At 38.4% G+C, this 18957-nt stretch overlaps 1 protein-coding gene across 4 annotated transcripts in view; it reads left to right on the forward strand.

Moving 5' to 3' along the window:
• esrrga (estrogen-related receptor gamma a) overlaps window positions 1-18244 on the forward strand; it is a 92533-nt gene extending 74289 nt beyond the window's left edge. For all 4 annotated transcript variants that reach the window (XM_052146071.1, XM_052146069.1, XM_052146070.1 and 1 more), the window contains 2 exons: window positions 9342-9611; window positions 14490-18244. In XM_052146071.1, the coding sequence (XP_052002031.1) occupies window positions 9342-9611; window positions 14490-14734 (515 nt within the window). In that variant the 3' untranslated portion in view covers window positions 14735-18244. The remainder of the gene's footprint in view (window positions 1-9341; window positions 9612-14489) is intronic.
• The last annotated feature ends 713 nt before the right edge of the window (window positions 18245-18957 follow it).

Raw genomic sequence — 18957 nt, forward strand, 5'->3', positions numbered from 1 at the left:
CCAGGAACATCGGCACTGGCGGACCAGCTGTGTAGCAGCAGGGACTTCAACCTCTGGCTCCTGTCCGGGAAATAGAGGGGGGTGGGAAACCATGCTGACATTCAAAAGGAGACATGCCTAGGGAAGAATGGTAAAGGGTGTTATGTGCAAACTCAGCCCAGATTAATCAAGAGCTCCAGTTTGAGTGATTGTCAGCGACCAGGCATCTTAGTGTCCTTTCAATGTCTTGGTTTACTCTCTCTATCTGGCCATTGGACTGGGTGTGGAAGCTGGAAGACAGGCTGATGGAAGAGCCAATGAGCTGACCAAACGCTTTCCAGAACCGTGACGTGAACTGTGGGCCCCGGTCGGAAACCATACCTGTGGGAACCCGTGGATCCTGAACACGTGCCTCATTAACATTTCTGCTGTCTGGTTTGCTGTGGGGATCTTTGGCAAAGGTAAGAGACGACAAGTCTAAGAAAATCTGTCCACCATCTCTAGAATTACCATATTTCCTTGAGACTGTGGTAAGCCTGTGATGAAGTCCAAGGAAATGTGGGACCAAGGGCGTCTCGGAATAGGTAGTGGGTACAGCAGGCCTTGAGGGATTGGTCCTATGTTCCTTGTTCTGAGCACAAATGGAGCAAGCAGCGACGAAGGCCTGGACATCCCTCTGGAGTTTAGGCTACCAGAACTTCCTATGGACAAGCTTGCAAGTTCTAGTAGTTCCCGAGTGTCCAGAAAGGAGGGAAGCATGAGCCCACTGTAAAACCTCAGAACTCAGACAGTTAGGGACAAAGAGGGCCATTACCTGGTCCTGGCTGCTGCAGTTGGGCCCTCTTGACAGCCATCTCAATATCCCACTGGATGGGGGCCACCACCCTGGAAGTGGGGAGAATGAGTTCTGGACAGGACTCCCCCTGTGGTGGCTCAAACTGTCTTGAGAGTGCATCTGGCTTGAGATTCTTGGAACCTGGGCAATAGGAAAGAGTGAAATTAAATGACCAACGGGCTTGTTGAGAATTCAACCTCTCTGCCTCCTGGATATAAGTAAGGTTCCTGTGGTCTGTCCATATGAGGAAAGGGTATTTGGCCCACTCAAGCCAATGCCTCCACTCTTCTAATGCCATTTTAGCTCCCAGTTCCCAATATCATAATTCCTCTGAGTTGGGGTAAGCCGACGAGAGAAGAATGCACATGGGTGAAGCTTATTATCACTCTTACTCCTCTGTGACAGGACAGCTCCTATCCCCACATCTTAGGCATCCACCTCCAATACAAAGGGCATCTCTGGATCAGGGAGAGTAAGGATAGGGGCAGATGTGAAGAGTCGCTTCAATTTATTGAAGGCCTGGTTAGCTCTGCTGGTCCACGCAAACTGTCTGGTTGACTTCTTAGTGAGTGCGGAGAGAGGCTCTGCAACAGAACTGAAGTTTCTAATGAATATCCTATAAAAATTTTAGAAGCCTAGAAAGCACTGTACCTGCTTCACTGAAGTTGGACAGGGTCAATACAAGACTGTCCGAATCTTGCCAGGATCCATCTGGAGACTGCCCTTGGACACACAGAAGCCGAGGAATGATACTGCCGGAACATGAAATTCACTCTTCTCCAGCTTCACAAAGAGTTTATGCTTCAGCAACTGCACTAGGACCTGCCGAACATGCTGAACGTGTTCTTGGTAGTTGTGGGAGAATATGAGTTCATCCAGAAAAACAAAACACAAATCTATTCAACATCTCTCTGATGCACAAGTCGCATTACATTTTTTAATTATACTTTTGGATCCTTTATAAGCTTTAACCTCGTGCGACCCCACGCACACTTGCGTGGACATTGTATTTTGGCTTCATTATACGCAACACATAATTTAAATTAATTTAAACAAACTGATCTCTCTGGGCTGTCAGTAAAGGGTTAAACTTTCGACATACGGAGTCATGTGACAAAATAACATGGCTCCGATCACAGCTGAGTTTGTCTTTGGAAGAAACAGCAACAAAACTACATCTGGTAAGAAATCTAATTAAGTTTTTAAATTGAAACCTGTTTGAGTCAAAAGATTAGTCTCTAGTATCATCCGATTGACATTTTTTAAATTTGAGCAATTTATCGCGAAACACAATTTATCGCTAAACAGAATGTACACTAATGTGTACTTTTGTGCATTGTTTCCTTAGAAATCATATATTTACTCTGCATTATCACATTGAGAATCAACGAGTTCCTGAAGAAAAAAAAAAAAATCTGACATTCAATAGCTTTGTATTATTTAAATATTTCACACCTTAGTCCCACTGTCCACATCTGTTGCCATCCATTTTTTTTGAAAACTATTTTCTGTAGAAAAAAAATATATATGTACTGTATATAAATATTGTGCATGTTTATTACAGTAGGTGTTACTAGTTACAAATCAAAAAGAGAAATGGAAAATGCACACAGCAGTCACACTGGGCTCTATCGACTGCAGTTGTATTGAAAAGACAGATATTCCTTTTTTTCCTTTTGTGTTCCCCATAACTAAGAAAGTCATATGGGTTTTGCATGACATGAGGGAGAGTAAACTATGCCATCATGTGTATATGCTCAGAGTAATAGTGTTGCAAAGATAAGATGCAAAGTTGTTTTTTTAAGGATTCAACATGTATTATTAGATTCTGTTCTCTTAAGGCGATATGACAACTTGGACTACCAATATTACTATGTTTCCCCCTCACTATTTTTACAAGTAGATTAGTCACTGTGTCATCATCGTCTTGACAAAGTGTGAAAGTGAATAGTGTGTAGATTCACGCAGGAGCTCAGGAGGGAGCCAGGGTCCTTTAAAATAAACATCCAGCATGGTCCGTATGCAGAATAGTGATGATTCTCATTGCTCAGGCGTGCTCATTTACCCTGCAACCACGAGAAAATAAGCAGGGGTGTTGCAGAAAGTGAGATGGAGTAGTGTGTTCAGATGATGCTAAGTAATGCTTCTGAGGTGAAGTCTGCCCTAGGGAAGAGGAAAACTGAGTGTGTGTGTGTGTGTGTGTGTGTGTGTGTGTGTGTGTGTGTGTGTGTGTGTGTGTGTGTGTGTGTGTGTGTGTGTGTGTGCTGATGAGCCCTCTCAGCGGTGTAAACGTGCAGTCAGAAAAGATTTGGCAGATGAACGGCCGGTGGTTGCTGTGAGGCCTGGTGGTGAGCAGTCCTGCACAGTAGGGGTTAATTTCGCATGGCTGCATCGCAGCCCCTTTCTGTCAGCCTGTGCTATGCGCTGCTCCAATGCTTATTTCTTCTGAAAAGCCACTGCAGGTTTCACAAGGCCTCAGCCATCAGATACCTTCTACTGGTGTAACCTTCACAGATCCATTTACTTAGCCTTTCCTCCCCTTCTACCACATAGTGCATCAGTTTACTGAGAGAAAAAGAGAGAGATTGAGAAAAGAAAAGATTGTGCTAGTGGCAAAAGCCCCCTTTGTGCCAAAGTGAGAGAGAGAGAGAGAGAGAGAGAGAGAGAGAGAGAGAGAGAGAAATGAGCTCTGAAGCCAGTCTTTGGGCTAGGAGAGTTAAATTGAGAGAATGTTACAGGAGATTGAATGGTGAATCAGATATGCCTGTGTGTCATGTGGATGGGGCAGTCTGCTTTGTGTCTGCCAAATAAAAGTCTGTTATCCAAAGTTACAAGATTTTTTTTTTTCTTTACAAAAATATATGAAGGAGAAGCTGATAAATATGTGCAATAATAAACCAAGGTTATTGCTATTTACGAAAACTATTATGAAGATAAAAATATCAAATATTTTAGGTAACTAAAAATTAAAAAAACTAAATGTATTTAATAAAATAAATAAATAAATAAACCAGCAGTGTGCACTAAAATGCCAATGCCCAAACAAATTATAAGCCTGAATTTAGACTTTCTGTGTATTCTGTCAAAAAGCTGTATTTTCTGACAAATTGTCATGTATATCATCATTTGAAGTGCTGTGTAAAGAATGAAAACTAAAACTAATATTGAAACTTAATATGAACTAGAGTAAACTGGGTTTAAATGAAATAAAACGGTTTATGACAATTAAAGCTACAAAATACAAAATTAAATAAAAATATGGACTTACATTAACTCTGGAATAAATACACATTTACATAAAAACCTTAATGCACACTTTTTTATAAAATCCATTCTTTTGGGGGGAAATTCAAACTGCTATCCTGTGTCATTCCTCCACTTTGTCATCAAACTTCCTTTTGTTACAGGAATTCCTTTAGGGAAAATGGGCTGTACACAAATAACACAGCTGAAATAACTGTGGCAGGCTTTAAATTGACTCTTTGGATCCTCGCTCACGCAGAAAAGCTCCCAAAAGTGAACTGTGATCACAGTCGCCACCAAGCTCTTTTGTGAAATGAAATAACAGATGAAAAGAAGGGGGGGAAATGCATCTTTAAAGTTTGCCCTCGCGTAAATGTCAATAGAGAACCTTTTCCATCATCAGCAGTAAATTCACATTGATGGCTCTTTTCTTCTCTCTATCGATCCGGCCATGAGAACGTAGATTTGTATCTGTTAATTAATGCGTCCTGAAACAGCATTTGTATTAATCAGGGAGATAAGAAAAATTGGATGCCTGCACTGGCATGACAACCGTAAAAGCACGAGCCCCTGATAAAATCATTGATGGACTTCAATAAAGAGGGGGGGAAAAGTTCTTCTTTCCACTCAATAAACTAATCATCCGGCTTTTAATTATTCTGCGGAGAGATGTGTAGAGATTGGGGAATGTGTAAATCTAATTATTTACTAACAGCAGTGACTGGGAGGGAGGGCTGGGAGTGGCACAGGGGGAGCTCAAGGCGATGGCTCTGTCCATCTGCCACTCCAGTCCGCTCCACTCCACAACTCCCCTCCCTGACCGGCTCTCCCCCACCCACCCCCTGCCTTTATTTTGACTCTCTGTTTTCCTTCATGCTCTTGTTCTCTTTGTCCCTGTGCCTGTATCTCTTTCTCTCCACATCAGTGTTTGTCTTGATATCCAAATCAATTGTTCAGTCCCCAATCATACTGTGTGCTGTTGTACTGAATATCAGCAGTCAATATTGAGTAACTTACATTTTAGATACAATATAAGTATTGTGTCTATTTTTTCGCTGCTGATGAAAATTGTTCCAACCAAAGACTGGCAGCCTGTCTGGGATATCATGAAAATATCCAATTTGAGTTTGCAGCCTCCAATCATTACTTTGACTTCTATATTCCATTTACTTTTATGATAAACTCAACAGATAATGACTGATAATAACCGATAATCCTTTTAAAACTGCAACCAATTAGTACAAAAATGCTAATTCTCTCATCATTTACTCATGCCATCCCAGATGTTTTTGACTTTCTTCTGATGAACAGAAATTAAGATTTGCAGAAACAAATATCTCAGCTCTGTAGGTCCACACAATGCAAGTGAAGGATGGACAGAACTTTGAAGCTCCAAAATGCATATAAAGGCAGCATAAAAGTAATCCCCATATGACTTCAATATTTAAGTCCTTTTGTACTATAAATCTCAACTTTCACTTTCACTTTCAATACCACATTCTTCCTTTTGTTTTTAACAATTGGAATTCTTCATGCCTATTGCCACTTAATAGGCAGGGAGGATAATTTATGGTAAACAAGGATTTTAATATTGATCTGTTTCTCAACCACACCTATAATATCACTTCTTAAGGTATGGATTTAACCACTGGAGTAATATGCAGTGACGTGCGGTGATGTCTTAAAGAGGCTAGGCACTGAGTTATGAAAGCCAGATTACCTGATTTATTGTTTAAGATAATAATACGTAATAACAGTGAACGTTACGCACAAGCGCGGCATATCAAGAAATGTACAAATCAGGATGTATATCGTGTACTCTCTCTCTCTCTCACGCACACACACAAGTGCGTAAACAGTGAATGTTACGCATTTATCAGATCCTTCAAAACCTCTCGGTTTTCCTTTACCTTTTCATTGTGGTAGGTTATGTTCAGCTTCCTTTGCTCGTCAAGTGCAAGGTCGATCCGAGATTTTCCAAAGGTTTTCAGTGTAATTTGACACTGGATGTGAGCTGACGACTTTTCATGCTTGGTTAAAGCTGCGGGCAGGTTGTTCAAATCACAATATCCCGCTGAAGTCCAAACAGTCTGACTGGTTGAAAGAAGCAGGCAGGGATAGCAGTACAGCCGCTGATTGTTAGCACAGCCACATAGCCAATCTTTTCTTACATACTAATCAGTTTGAAATGATCGGATAATTTTTGGGCCCTTTTGCTGTACTAGTCAATCTAAGGCTGGCGTAGACCTCCCTCTTGCAATTAACTCATATTTGGAATTAAAATCGAGCTTGGAAAAATTTCTTAATTCCGTGATTACGGCCGGTGCTGTCATTTTGATTTTGAATTTGGCGGGGATTAGGCATGTACGCTAGCTGTGGTGTGATGACGTTAGCTACGCAAATGTACAGGAATATCTCGATTTTAATTGGTCCATGTCTGATACGTAACGGAGATGATTACGGGCATAACATATTTACGTCAAAAGGCACAGCAGATTTGTGCTTTTTGCCGTACATGTTAAAGAATACAGGATCGAGCGTGCATGCGCAACATGGGTTTTCCGCTTGTCGTCTGCAATGAATGGACCGTAAAAGCACTGCTTATTCTACCATTTGTTTTTAGTTGATTATGCGTAACTGCTACATTTGTCATCATAACGTCTAAACAATTGGAATAACACACATATTGCATATATAAATCACAAGAATAAAAATACAAATACAAGTTTATTATTTAATAAACATTTTATTTTAGAATTTTGGCAGGGTAGGCAGTGCCTAGTTTGCCTACCCAGACCGCACGTCAGTGGTAATATGGATTATTTTATGCTGCCTTTATATGCTTTTTGGACCTTTAAAGGTCTTACCAACATTCACTTGCATTGTATGGACCTACAGAGCTGAAATATTCTACTAAAAATCTTTGTTTGACTATAAAAAAGATAGTCGTACACATCTGGGATGGCATGAGGATGATTAAATTATGAGAGAATTTCCATTTCAAGCAATATCACACCAGCGTGAGTGCTGTTGTACTGAAAATCGGCAGTTAAAATTGAGTAAATTGCATTTTACATACAATATTGCCAGGTATTTGTTCTATTTTTGCTCTGCTAATGAAAGCAGTTCCAAACTAACACTGTATTAAATACCAGCACTCTTGAGACACTGCTTGTCCAATCAGATTAGTGGACCAGAACTAACTGTTGTGAAATATTATTTAATATTGTGTATTGTAACACGTTAAAATTTAAAGTGATCTGGTTTGCTTGTTTCCAGAGAATGCTGATGGATTTTTTCCAAACTTTCAGCAATATTAAAGGATTACAAGTACCTCCATGGAGAGACAATGTAGGATTGTATTTTTAGCCCATGCCACCTTTCATTGAGGCAATTCTCTTTGTAAGAATGTGGCAGTCTTGCATTAGACCCCCTTAAGAAATTCTTGGCTTAATCCCTTATGATGATTTTATTAAGTAGTAGAAAATGGCCCTGCCAACTGGCATTCAGCACACTGGCACCAGCAGGCCAGGGGAGGCACCAACTGCTCACTAGCTCTCAGTCAGCCTCTAATGAGATCAGAGATGTTAACAGTTTCAGATAATATATTAGCGGTTGGTATAAACAATAGCCTGAAACCTTTACCTAATGAGCTCCTTGCCAGTAGTGTTCAGCTCACAGAAAGATATTTTAAAAAGAAAAGAAAAAAATAAGCAAAATATTGCTCACTTCCTCTGAAGGCATCTCTCCACAACAGATGTTGGTAAGCCTCTCCTTGCTGGCGTTCCCCTGCCACCCAGATTAGCCCCCTTGCTGTCACAAAGAGAGATGCCTCATCTGTTCTTGGAAGAGCAGTAAGATGAGACGAGAGGCACAGTCAGTTGGGCGTCCAGTGCCAACAGGTGCTGTTGTGCCTGTCCCTCACCTTTAGAGCTGACAGACGGCCTTTAAAGCAGTTCACCAATCTCTTCAAAGGATTTTATTTTAGATGAAAATGTTTAATGTTTTTGAATAAAAACAATGATTCTGTATTTGTTTGAGACAGATGTAATTTGTAAGTTTTCTAATTATGAATTATATTGTTTTACTCAAATCTAAGGATGTATTGTATAGTACCACCATCGACATATAGGTGGCACCTTTTCCAAAACGGCTGTTTGCAATTTTCTCCAAAACAAAAGGGCTGAAGTACGGAAGCCCTGACCTAGGGTGAATAATTTTTGTTGAAAAAAAAGTGTTTTAATGCCTTCCTGAGCCTTTCACCTTTTTCTTCCTGTCCAAAAAAATTATAATTGCTCTCTAAAAAAAAATATTCTCTCTAATTTGTATTTTTTAAATTATTATTATTTTATTTATTTTTATTTTATGTATTTATTTTTAGACAGAAAAAAATATTTGTAGGACATTGGCTTAGGAAGTCACTAAGACGCCTAAAAAAAATTGGATCATTATTTAAACTTTTATGTTTTTTTTTGTGTTTTTTGTTGTGAAAAACAAAAGTTGTAACTATTGTAGAATTGTTATGTAATTCTTGCCATACAGTGATCATAATGACCATGGTTGTCAAAAAATATAGAAATAAAATAAAACAAAAACAGTCCATATGATTTGTGCTCTATTTTCCAAGTCTTCTGAAGTTAAATGATAGCTTAATTTGTGGAACAGTCCCAAATTAAGTCATTATTATTAATAATTTTGCCGTCTTCTTCTACTTTAGTGTTCCACTTAAAAATAACAGTGTAGAGATTGTAACAATATAAGCGTAAGCAATGACAGAATTTTCATTTTTGGGTAAATACTCCTTGTGTTATAAGACAAAAAAGGCATCCACCTAATAGGAAGTTTCAAACACCACTCATGAATACGAAATTCACGCTTTCCTTTACTTTTAAAAAAAGGCAAGAAAAAGTGAGCGTGCAGGCTGGGGGAAGGCAGGAGAAGAAGGGGTTTGAGGCAAGCAATTAGTCTTTCAGTTGGTGTGATGGGAAGAATTGATCCATACTGCATGTTGGGTGAGATAAGGAGTGCCCTCCCTCAGGATGCCCCCTGGCCTGCTGCGCAGCAGGAGATGAGAGCCAAGGCTCGTGCTAGGTGCCTCTACTCGCTCCCACTGGAGTTTTCCTCCAGAATGTCAATGCTTTCCACTAACACAAACCAGAAACCTCTGACAATGAACTGAAAAGAGCTCTTATATCATGTACTGCCATTGAATGTTGATTTGAGGGTGGAAAATCATCATTGTTCGGTTTGCATTAAACAAAGCTCTTTCTCTCACTTTTCTCAGGGTTTTCCACGCTGTCACTGGCTGACCAGATGAGTCTTCTTCAGAGCGCTTGGATGGAGATTCTGATCTTGCGTGTAGTCTATCGCTCACTGTCTTTTGAGGACAAGTTGGTGTACGCTGAGGACTACATCATGGATGAGGACCAGTCCAAGCTGGCTGGCCTGCTCGACCTGAACAATGCCATTCTGCAGCTGGTGAAGAAATACAAGAGTATGAAACTGGAGAAGGAGGAGTTTGTCACTCTTAAAGCTATTGCTCTGGCTAACTCAGGTAAAACACAATGTAATTGACATTGTTTCATGCCCTTTTTGGTTCTTAAACAAAGAAGATCTGTGTTGCAGCAGTTAGCACACATGATCTCAACACATTGGAGCTATGATGCTCATGTGGGTTTAGAACGAACATATTCTTGCACTAAAAAAAGCTAGACGCAGTGCAACGAATAGAACAGAACACAGGTTTCTCAAGATGCTATTGTTACAGTTGAAGAACTTGGCATGTGATCTAAAAAAACGGGCACTCCTGCATGAGACACTGAAAAAATAGTGCATGTTTACATAGAAAAACACACCTCTCTTATGAAATTTTACAGTACTTCACTCTATCTCTAATAAAGAGACCCCCCACCCCCACACACACACGCACACACACATCAATTCAAGTGTAAATGAAATAAGCTATGTTTTAGTTTGAAGTGCACTTGAGGCCTCTTGAATTTCCTGTCATCAGTGCATTTAAATCAATGTTTGTTTATATGTCGTGTTTGCTTAAAGAGGATGGACTGTTAAAAATGTGTCGGCATAGAAATAATTTTCTTTGAATTATTTGATTTAATTTACTTCTGTGAGTAAATACACAAGTAAAAAGGTAGAATTATTCAGATACTTTTCACTGTTTCTCTCATGTTTTCTCCTCTTCTATGCATACACACAACAACAACACACAAAATACAGTGTTCCCACCCCTCCCCACCCCTTTTGAAATCCTTCAAAAGCAAGGCTGCTGCCCCTCTCCAAATTAGCGTAAGTCTCTCCTCAGATGCCTCTTAAGCAAGGAGCCCATCACTATGCACCTGCATGTCAATAACAGGCTCTGATGTTGTCCAGCATCGACAGTCACGCCATGGCCCTCAGGCTCCCTTTGTGTTGACCCCATCTTTGAACTTTATCTTGGTTGCCGGCCAGTAGTTTTCCCTTTAATTACAAGAAGGAAACTGTCAATAAAATCTGTTAAATAGGACGCAATGAGCAGCTTGAATGGGAGGGCGGCTATTTGTTCAAATTCTCCAGCGCTCAAGGTATTGACAGTTTGTTTTCTGGGGCCATATGTGACGATCAATCTCCGGCTGGGCCTGGCCATGCTGAAAAATGAAAAAGCAGATTGCTTTTGCTTGCTTGCGGATGACGGCTTGCTAGTTTGGCCTGGCCCGCAGACATCGGTGGCCCTTCTGCCTAAAGTGTACCCCTGAGAGAGCGAAAGTGCGTGACTCTTTTGACAAATTCTTTTTTAATTGATTCGGTGATTAGCAGTTCATCTCTGTTTGTTGATGTGCACGTTTGCAGAGAGCAATAGGGTGGGGTTTTCACATACAGATGGTCGATATGTAGATGTATTCAGATGCATTTTTACTGAAGCACACGACAGCCTTCCGTTACAATGAGTCTTTTGCTTTTTTCTCTATTTCTCTCTCTCTCTCTCTCTCTCTCTCTCGTGTCATTATCTGTGTTTATCGCAAATTTATTTTCTGTGGCTTTCTTTTCTCAAGAGGGACATGCATCATGTCTGATTTTAAAGGTGAGCCATTTTTTCACCTCTTTTTTTGGTGGAGAGGAGAGTGCTTTAGACAGCTGCTAAAAAATGATACACTCCACCATTTCCTGCAGCCCTGATATGCTGGGCATTTCTGCTGAGAGCCATATGTTTTACAGTCTTTTAATGGTCACAGTATTGCTTAAGCAATCTGTGTCAGAGAAACATTTTTGTCAAAGTGAGGAAAATGTCCTATTTATTTGAAACCTTTACAAGGATTGGTCTAAATGATGTGCACGTCTCCTTTTTAAAGGGCATTTCGAGTAAAACTGACACACAAACAAGCAAAAGAAACAACCAAAACAAAAAAGCAAATATTTCAGTGGCCTATTACCTCTTTTATCTTCATTGTAGATTGAATACAACCATTTACTGTTACATGTCAAGTGTCAATCTGAGAAATCAAAGCAAATTGTAATTTGAGATTGTATTTTGGATAGATATTATAGTGAAAATGCTTCACTTGTGAAGCACAAATACTGAGTTCACATTTCTGTGAATGCCAAGTGTTTCAATGCCTCCAGCGGTGATGGTGAGATTGATAGAGCTACCGACGTGACCGCTTGTGTGAAAAGGTGCAGGTAAGCACTTTACTGCCAGGGATTTCTGTCGGATCACAGGTCACTTTTCAAATGGCCAAAGCCCATATGACTGATGGACGAGACCTCACTGTCTGAATTCTAGATTGGGGAAGAGTGGCCTCCAGATACTGAAGGGCTGGAATATTGAACTAGCCAGAAATAGGCAGGATATTCACCCTACAAGCCAACCCAAAGGACAGACTCTCTACTAACAAAGGAATCTCACTAGAGGAATTCTCTCTCAGCATTTCGCTTTTATCAATACTTGACCCCACTATTATTATTTATCTTGTATGTATCAATTGATTCGAGGCAATGCATTCATTGTGACATCTTTGACAAAAGCCAGAGTGCATTTGGACATTTTATCCTAGGGGAACAGGATTGGATTGACACACTTCAGTAGAGTCAATACTGTCGGTCGAGTCAGTCTATAAAGAACAAGTCAGACAAAGCACTTTCTTTAGCATCGTGATTAAATAAAACTATGCCAGCTCTGTATAGTACCATCTAAGTATACAAATTCTGTCATCATTTACTCACCCTCATGTTATTCTAAATCCATATGCCTTTATTTGTGGAACACAAAAGAGTGTTAGCTGTAGTCCCAATTCACTTTCATTGAATGGATTAAAGAAGCACTGAAAGTGAATGGTGACTGAGGCTGTCATTCTGCCTAATTACTGTATCTCCTTTTGTGTTCCCCATTGGAAAGTATGTCATACATGTTTGAAACAACATGGCTGTGAGTAAATGATTACTGAATTTTCATTGATGGATGAGCTACCCTTTTTTATTTTTGGAGCATTTTTTAGCAACAAAAAAAAACAGTAACTGTCTGAGACTAATTGGGTTCTCAGAGGCATGTCTGTTTCGGTGAATGGGTGTGATTGCTGTACTAACGAGTGGAAATGCAAATGCAGCCTGTTTGACATTTCTGGCAGACAATGCCAGTCAGGCTGAGGTATTGTTGCCTGACTAGATCCTCTGTTTCTCTTTCTCAGACGAGTGCCGTATCAGCTCTCCTCCAAACACTGTTTCTGTCGTCTGTGCCATTCGTCAGTCCCATAGAGTGGCTTGTAAACATGTGGCAAAAAAAAGCCTCTGTGTTTAACTCTCAAGTGTGCCTTTAATCACTGGAGAATGAGCTTAGGGTTGGCAAAAAAAGGATGAGTCACATTCTTTAATCCTATTTCTTTTGCCAAGACTTTCTCCTAAGGTTTCTGTTGGGAAGAAAAAAAATGGGAAAAGAAAAGTCTTTTAAGCAGAGTTGATTTAAAGTAAAACTTTAGATAGATAGATGGATGGATGGATGGATGGATGGATGGATGGATGGATGGATGGATGGATGGATGGATGGATAGATAGATAGATAGATAGATAGATAGATAGATAGATAGATAGATAGATAGATAGATAGATAGATAGATAGATAGATAGATAGATAGATAGATAGATAGATAGATAGATATTCGTCTTTGATATTTCCAATTTGCATGCTTATTGTTTCTTGGTTTTTATTGGTTATAATTTTCTTGGTTTATTAAAAAATTGCCAATAGACTAATATATGTAAGTTCTGTTCACATGAAACGCATTACTGTGTCATCTGTGCAGATGGACATCTGAACTAGATGGCTATTTTTGAAAATTGTGTGGCATCTTGCTGTTTTTTCAGCAAAAGTGATGTGTTTTTAAGATGTCGTGTCAAGTTAAAAGCACTTTAACGTTTAAAAACGCCCACATTCTGTTAAGTTTGTTGCCCTTTTTTAACACAATACTAGCTTTTTGTAACATTTCATTTTTGTTTTTATGTAGCTTTTTTAACATTCTTGCATGTAAGGCCATGTCCAAACTAATACATTTTTGTTTGAAAACGCATCTTTTTCTCTACATTTTGGCCTTCCATCCAGATTGAGATGGTGTTTTTGACAGCGAAAATTTGGAACTGCCACGTTATGCTATTTTATGCTAAGCTTGAAGGCTCATCTTGGTAGAAGGGCTTTGGCGCTGTGCCTGATTGTGGCAAGTGCGTCAGTGGAATGACTCTGGGTGGACGCATTACAAAGGTTCCGCCCTTCACACAAGTGTGAATATGCGGTATTAACAGTAAATGTGTTTATTAAGAAAAATGAATGCGTTAAAATCTTTTAATTAATCACATGTGTTAATGCATTTATTCTGGCAACTCAATTAAAAATAACTATTACTTTGTATAACCTTCACATTGCATTCCTTTAAATTCAACGAGAAATTTACTCGGAATTGCTGTCTGGCAACGTAACACGAGGACAATTAGGTTTCAGACCGTACATGGAATAACGATTTGTCGCATGCGCAGTAAGGGGATTTAAGCTTTTTCATATGTTTCAATGTAGATGAGGAACTTTTGGAAAGCACTTGAAAATGGCAGTGTGGATGGAGAGCATTTCGAAAACAAAAATGCTATTTTCAAATGTATACAGATTAATCTGGATGTAGCCTTAGTCTATGGTCTGAATAGCCCCTTATATGTTTTTTGGCAATTTGATGCCTGACTGGAGTCACTCAGCACGCTGAGCTACCCAGGTCCAGCCCCTTTGACTTAAAAAAAAAACAAAACTCACCAATGGCACCAAGTTAACTAGGACCACTACTGATATAGTGTGAATATTTTCACATCACATCACATGCATTTATTTATTTAGAGGCCCTAGAATAATGGAGATATGGAAGTTATTTGAAGTTACTCAACATTCTGCTCCAAATCTTTTTTCCAGATTCCATGCATATAGAGGATATGGAAGCTGTACAGAAACTCCAGGATGTGTTGCACGAGGCCCTGCAGGACTTCGAGGCAGGCCAGCACCCAGAGGACCAGCGCCGGGCCGGCAAGTTGCTTATGACCCTACCCCTGCTTCGGCAAACTTCCACCAAGGCGGTGCAGCACTTCTACAGCATCAAACAGGATGGCAAAGTGCCCATGCACAAACTGTTTCTGGAGCTGCTGGAGGCCAAGGTCTAACTCCGTCCCTTGCTGGCCCCATGCTATACTGAAGGAGCTGGAGGGGTACGTCACAGACTCCACCCCTTCATCCGAGCAGACACTGACTAATTCTCTGCCACTGTTTGTGAAACCTTTGTCTATAAACTTGATCAAATAATAACTAAAAACATAACCATAAAGGTACTTCTAATTACTGACAATGATACGTAAATATAAGAATGATTTAAATTGTGATTATTGAGAAAAATGTGAAATGAAAACAAAAAAATTACTGCTTTCATTATTTAGCAGTGGGACTTTAAACCAGCTTTTGACTTGTTCTTCTGGAAAATCTGATGCTGACATTTTTTGTGCTATTGAGACATTTTGTTGATTTTCAAAAGAGAAATTCTCTGGAGCCGAGAAAGACCAGCCCTGCCAAAGGAAAAAGGTCCACCCAGTGGACACCAGCAAGCTAAACTTTCCCCGAACTGTACTGTTCAGCTCCCATGTTGCTGAAGGAATCTAGGAATTATCCCTCTTTACCATGAAATCCTCATCATTGTGACTATGTGCAGTATTACATTACAAGTCATCGGAGCAGTTCAACCATGTGATAGCCAAACAGAGATTTTTATGTCTTTGAAAAAGCTGCTCCTCACCATTACTTAGCCATGTGGATTGCTCATGTGTGTCTCACTCCCTTGTTGTTTTCTTTCAAGTCTTCCAAACACTTCTAGCCTCTTTTAATGGTTTCATTTTTATCTTTTCAGGGAATAGCCTAAGCTTTAGTCTTTCATGCAATACAAAGCAAAGACGAACTGCAGTGGTGAAAGAACAAACTAATTTATTTATTCGTTTTATTTTATTATGCTTTATTTCAGTGTATTTGTACTGTACTGAAGGATGTAAATATATAATGTGGTCATCAAACATGATGTTTCCTTAATTAATGTTAATAATTGATCGTTATGTTTTTCTACCGACCACCATGTTTCGCAAAATACGAATCATGAATACGAAAACCTGGTATCTTCTCTAAGCAATAGATGTTTAAAAAGTGAAGGTGTAAATGTATGCAATTCTCTTTTGTTTAGTGCCACACTTAACTTTCGCTTTTCTGTCTGTGCTTGTCATAAGATGATAGATTACATACATGCAATGGCCAGAAGGACCATAACCATTATCTCAAGCAAATTATATATGCATACTGTATATATTAACTTCATCCTCTAAATTCTATTGACATTATTTCATACTGAAGCAGTATTTGAACTGTTAAGCAAAATAGCACTTAGCGAACACATCACCACGAGTTGACGGAAAAACATTGTAGGTTTAGTTTCATGGCGGTCCTAATTTTTTACAAGAATAGTGTCAGAGATATCATAACGTGATGTAATCTTCCTCAAAATGCCATTTTAAACAGAGAGGCTAACTATCAAAGCAAGCAATCCACAGCCTTCATCAGAAATATGTCAGTATTAGTATGGGGTATTTTCTGAATATTCTTAAGCATTGTATATTGTAAATTAACAGATTATAAATCTAACCTAAGACATTTTATTGGAACAGATCAAAAAGGTAAAAAAAAAAATGTAGTGCAGCTTCTTGGTGTTTCATGTCTGCTGTGTTTTATCTGAAGCAGTTTTTCCCCCCGCTTTCTTCTGTCACACGCAAAAATGTAGTGTACTTCCCGTAGTGATCACAGTTCCCACTGTTCAGTATGCTTTCTCTTCTTTTTCTCTCTTTTCTTTTTTTTCGGGACAGTACAATTCGAGATAATACTGGACGTATGAATCCTCAAGAGACAGGTGCAATGGGTTCTCAAATAAAAGACTCTTTCTAGTTACTGTTAGATTAACTGATCACGATCGATATAATCTATGCTGATATATAAGTGAATACAGATATTTAAATGAGGTACACCATGTACAAGAGATCATCTGTGTAACTCTGATCTTATAGACTAACACCTGTATATCATAGGTTACGGATATTTCAAAATAATTATTTTTCACCCTTTTTTTCTAATCTTTCTCTATTTTCCTTTTTTTAACTAAATGCTGTACAGAAGGCCTTCCATGCTGAACTCCATTGGTATATATATCTTGACTCTTTTGGTTGCACAGGGAAGATGCGTTTTTTGTTTGTTTTGGTGTAAGATCAGTTTTTAAAGCTATCCCTTTGACTGTGTGCTTAATAAAAATGATGAAAAAATAAGGACAGATACTTTTTAAAGGGAAACGGGGATGAGGGTTTTAGTTGCTTTTCCTCAGTCTTGATCTATAAATACACTGTATCTATCATTAGCTATTCAAAACTCTAAATAGATTGTACTTTGGAAAGGGTAGTGTAATGTGACTCTAGATCTTATCGCTCATGGCAACTCATCAGATGGTTGAAAACGTTGGGTTGGGGTGATCTTGCTCTTGATAAGATGTTGGTACTTTCAATTTTTCATGTGAACAAGAAAAAGAGGTGCTGTTTTCTTCTATGTGATTTTGTTTTCGTTCATGTTCTTTTAGTGTTGTCTTTAATACTGCTCACTATGAAAATCAAGTATATGAAACAAAACTCTCATCTGCAACTTCAGATGGGCTTTATAATTCTTTTCAGTTTTGTAAGGTTACACGGAAATGATAGCAAGTGGTCCTGGTCTAGATTCAGACACTATTTTAAGGTATGCATTTTTTTTTTTTTTTTAAGTTATTCCAAGTTGGCAATGCTTTCAGTGCACATAATGATGAACAAAACAATACTTTTATGAAATGTATCATGTCATTTTGAAGAAAATTGTATGGAGACCTGTCAAACTATTCAAAGACAATTTTATTATGTCTTTCAACACCTTCCTCATCTATTCAGCATAGAACTCCAAGTGTAATTTAGCCGTACGGTACCGAATACAACATTGCTTTTGAGAGATATTTTCTTATTTCAAGCAACATGATGGTAAAACACACATCTGTTGTACATTGTGATTTCATTAGATCAAAATGCTGTAACTATTGGACTGTTGTGCAAATTATAGCATAATAGGATTAAGGATGATCAAATGTACAAACAACTGCTATTTTTCAATGTTAAAGAGGTTATAGGTGTTGCTTGTATTAATTCATGCATCGACAAGTCTGCCAAATGTATTTAGGCTTCCTGGCAGTCAAACACAGAAACATAGACCACTGAGGGAAAGGACGAGATCCAGAAAAAGGAAGGGGAAAGAATAAAAGAACATTTGAAAAAGCTTTTATGATCAATATGATATATTTCAACCGAGGAGTTGCTGAAACAACCTGTAGTGAGAATCATGTCTGTAGTTTTTAGATGTGCTCCACATCGGTAAAACTATTAACTGTATATTTTTGTGATGTGCATCATTGCTGTGTGCTCCAAACAATATGTCAATTTGTGTAAATGTATTTATTTTACATTGTATATATTGTTCAATGCAAAAAGAGAGACCTATGATTCTGTAACTACGATCAGTTCAGATGTGTAACTCCAATTATGCCTTTCAGGATAATAGTAGAGCAATATTAAACATGCTTCCAGTTTTGACTCGGGTTGTGTTTTCATGTGTGAGAACCTGTTTTCAGTCTTAATGCCTAATGATTTTGGCATATTTTGCTGTAGTGTTGCATAGACTGCATGCAACTCAGTCTGTCCTTATGGTAAACCTTTGAAATTAATTAGATTAGTTTCACTTACAGTGTTTTATTCAAAATACATGCAAATAATTTTTATTTGTTTGATTTTGAAACAGTAGCCTGTTAGCCTAACTTAGTTCCAGTCTAAATTAATTATTTGGTGAGTGGTTGGAATTACAAATCCAGGAACACGATGTACCCTTTTTTAACAGGTTAATAAAAAGGTTCATTATTGACTAATAAGTCATTTACAAATGCATTATAAATAATTGAAATGCAGCATTTATAAGTAATTTATAACAACATGAATACAAATACTAACTTTCAATACCTGCAATACCTGGAAATAGTGAGCAATTTAACTAACATGTTATAAATGCTTAATAAATACAGTTATTCATAATTAAATTATATCACAAACATAAAATGCCCTAATTCATGATTTATGCTGCAATGCAGCAAAATGTAATTATTATAGTGAGATATAGTTTTGGCAACTTTTTATATGTCCACTTTACATTAAGGTATACATTTCCATAGGTTCCTAATGTTAAGTTTTAGTAAGTATTTATTACATGACAGGTTAAATGGCTCACTATATGGTCATTTTTG

This window comes from Xyrauchen texanus, chromosome 16 (genome assembly GCF_025860055.1).
Source record: "Xyrauchen texanus isolate HMW12.3.18 chromosome 16, RBS_HiC_50CHRs, whole genome shotgun sequence".
In the NCBI taxonomy this organism is placed as follows: domain Eukaryota; kingdom Metazoa; phylum Chordata; class Actinopteri; order Cypriniformes; family Catostomidae; genus Xyrauchen; species Xyrauchen texanus.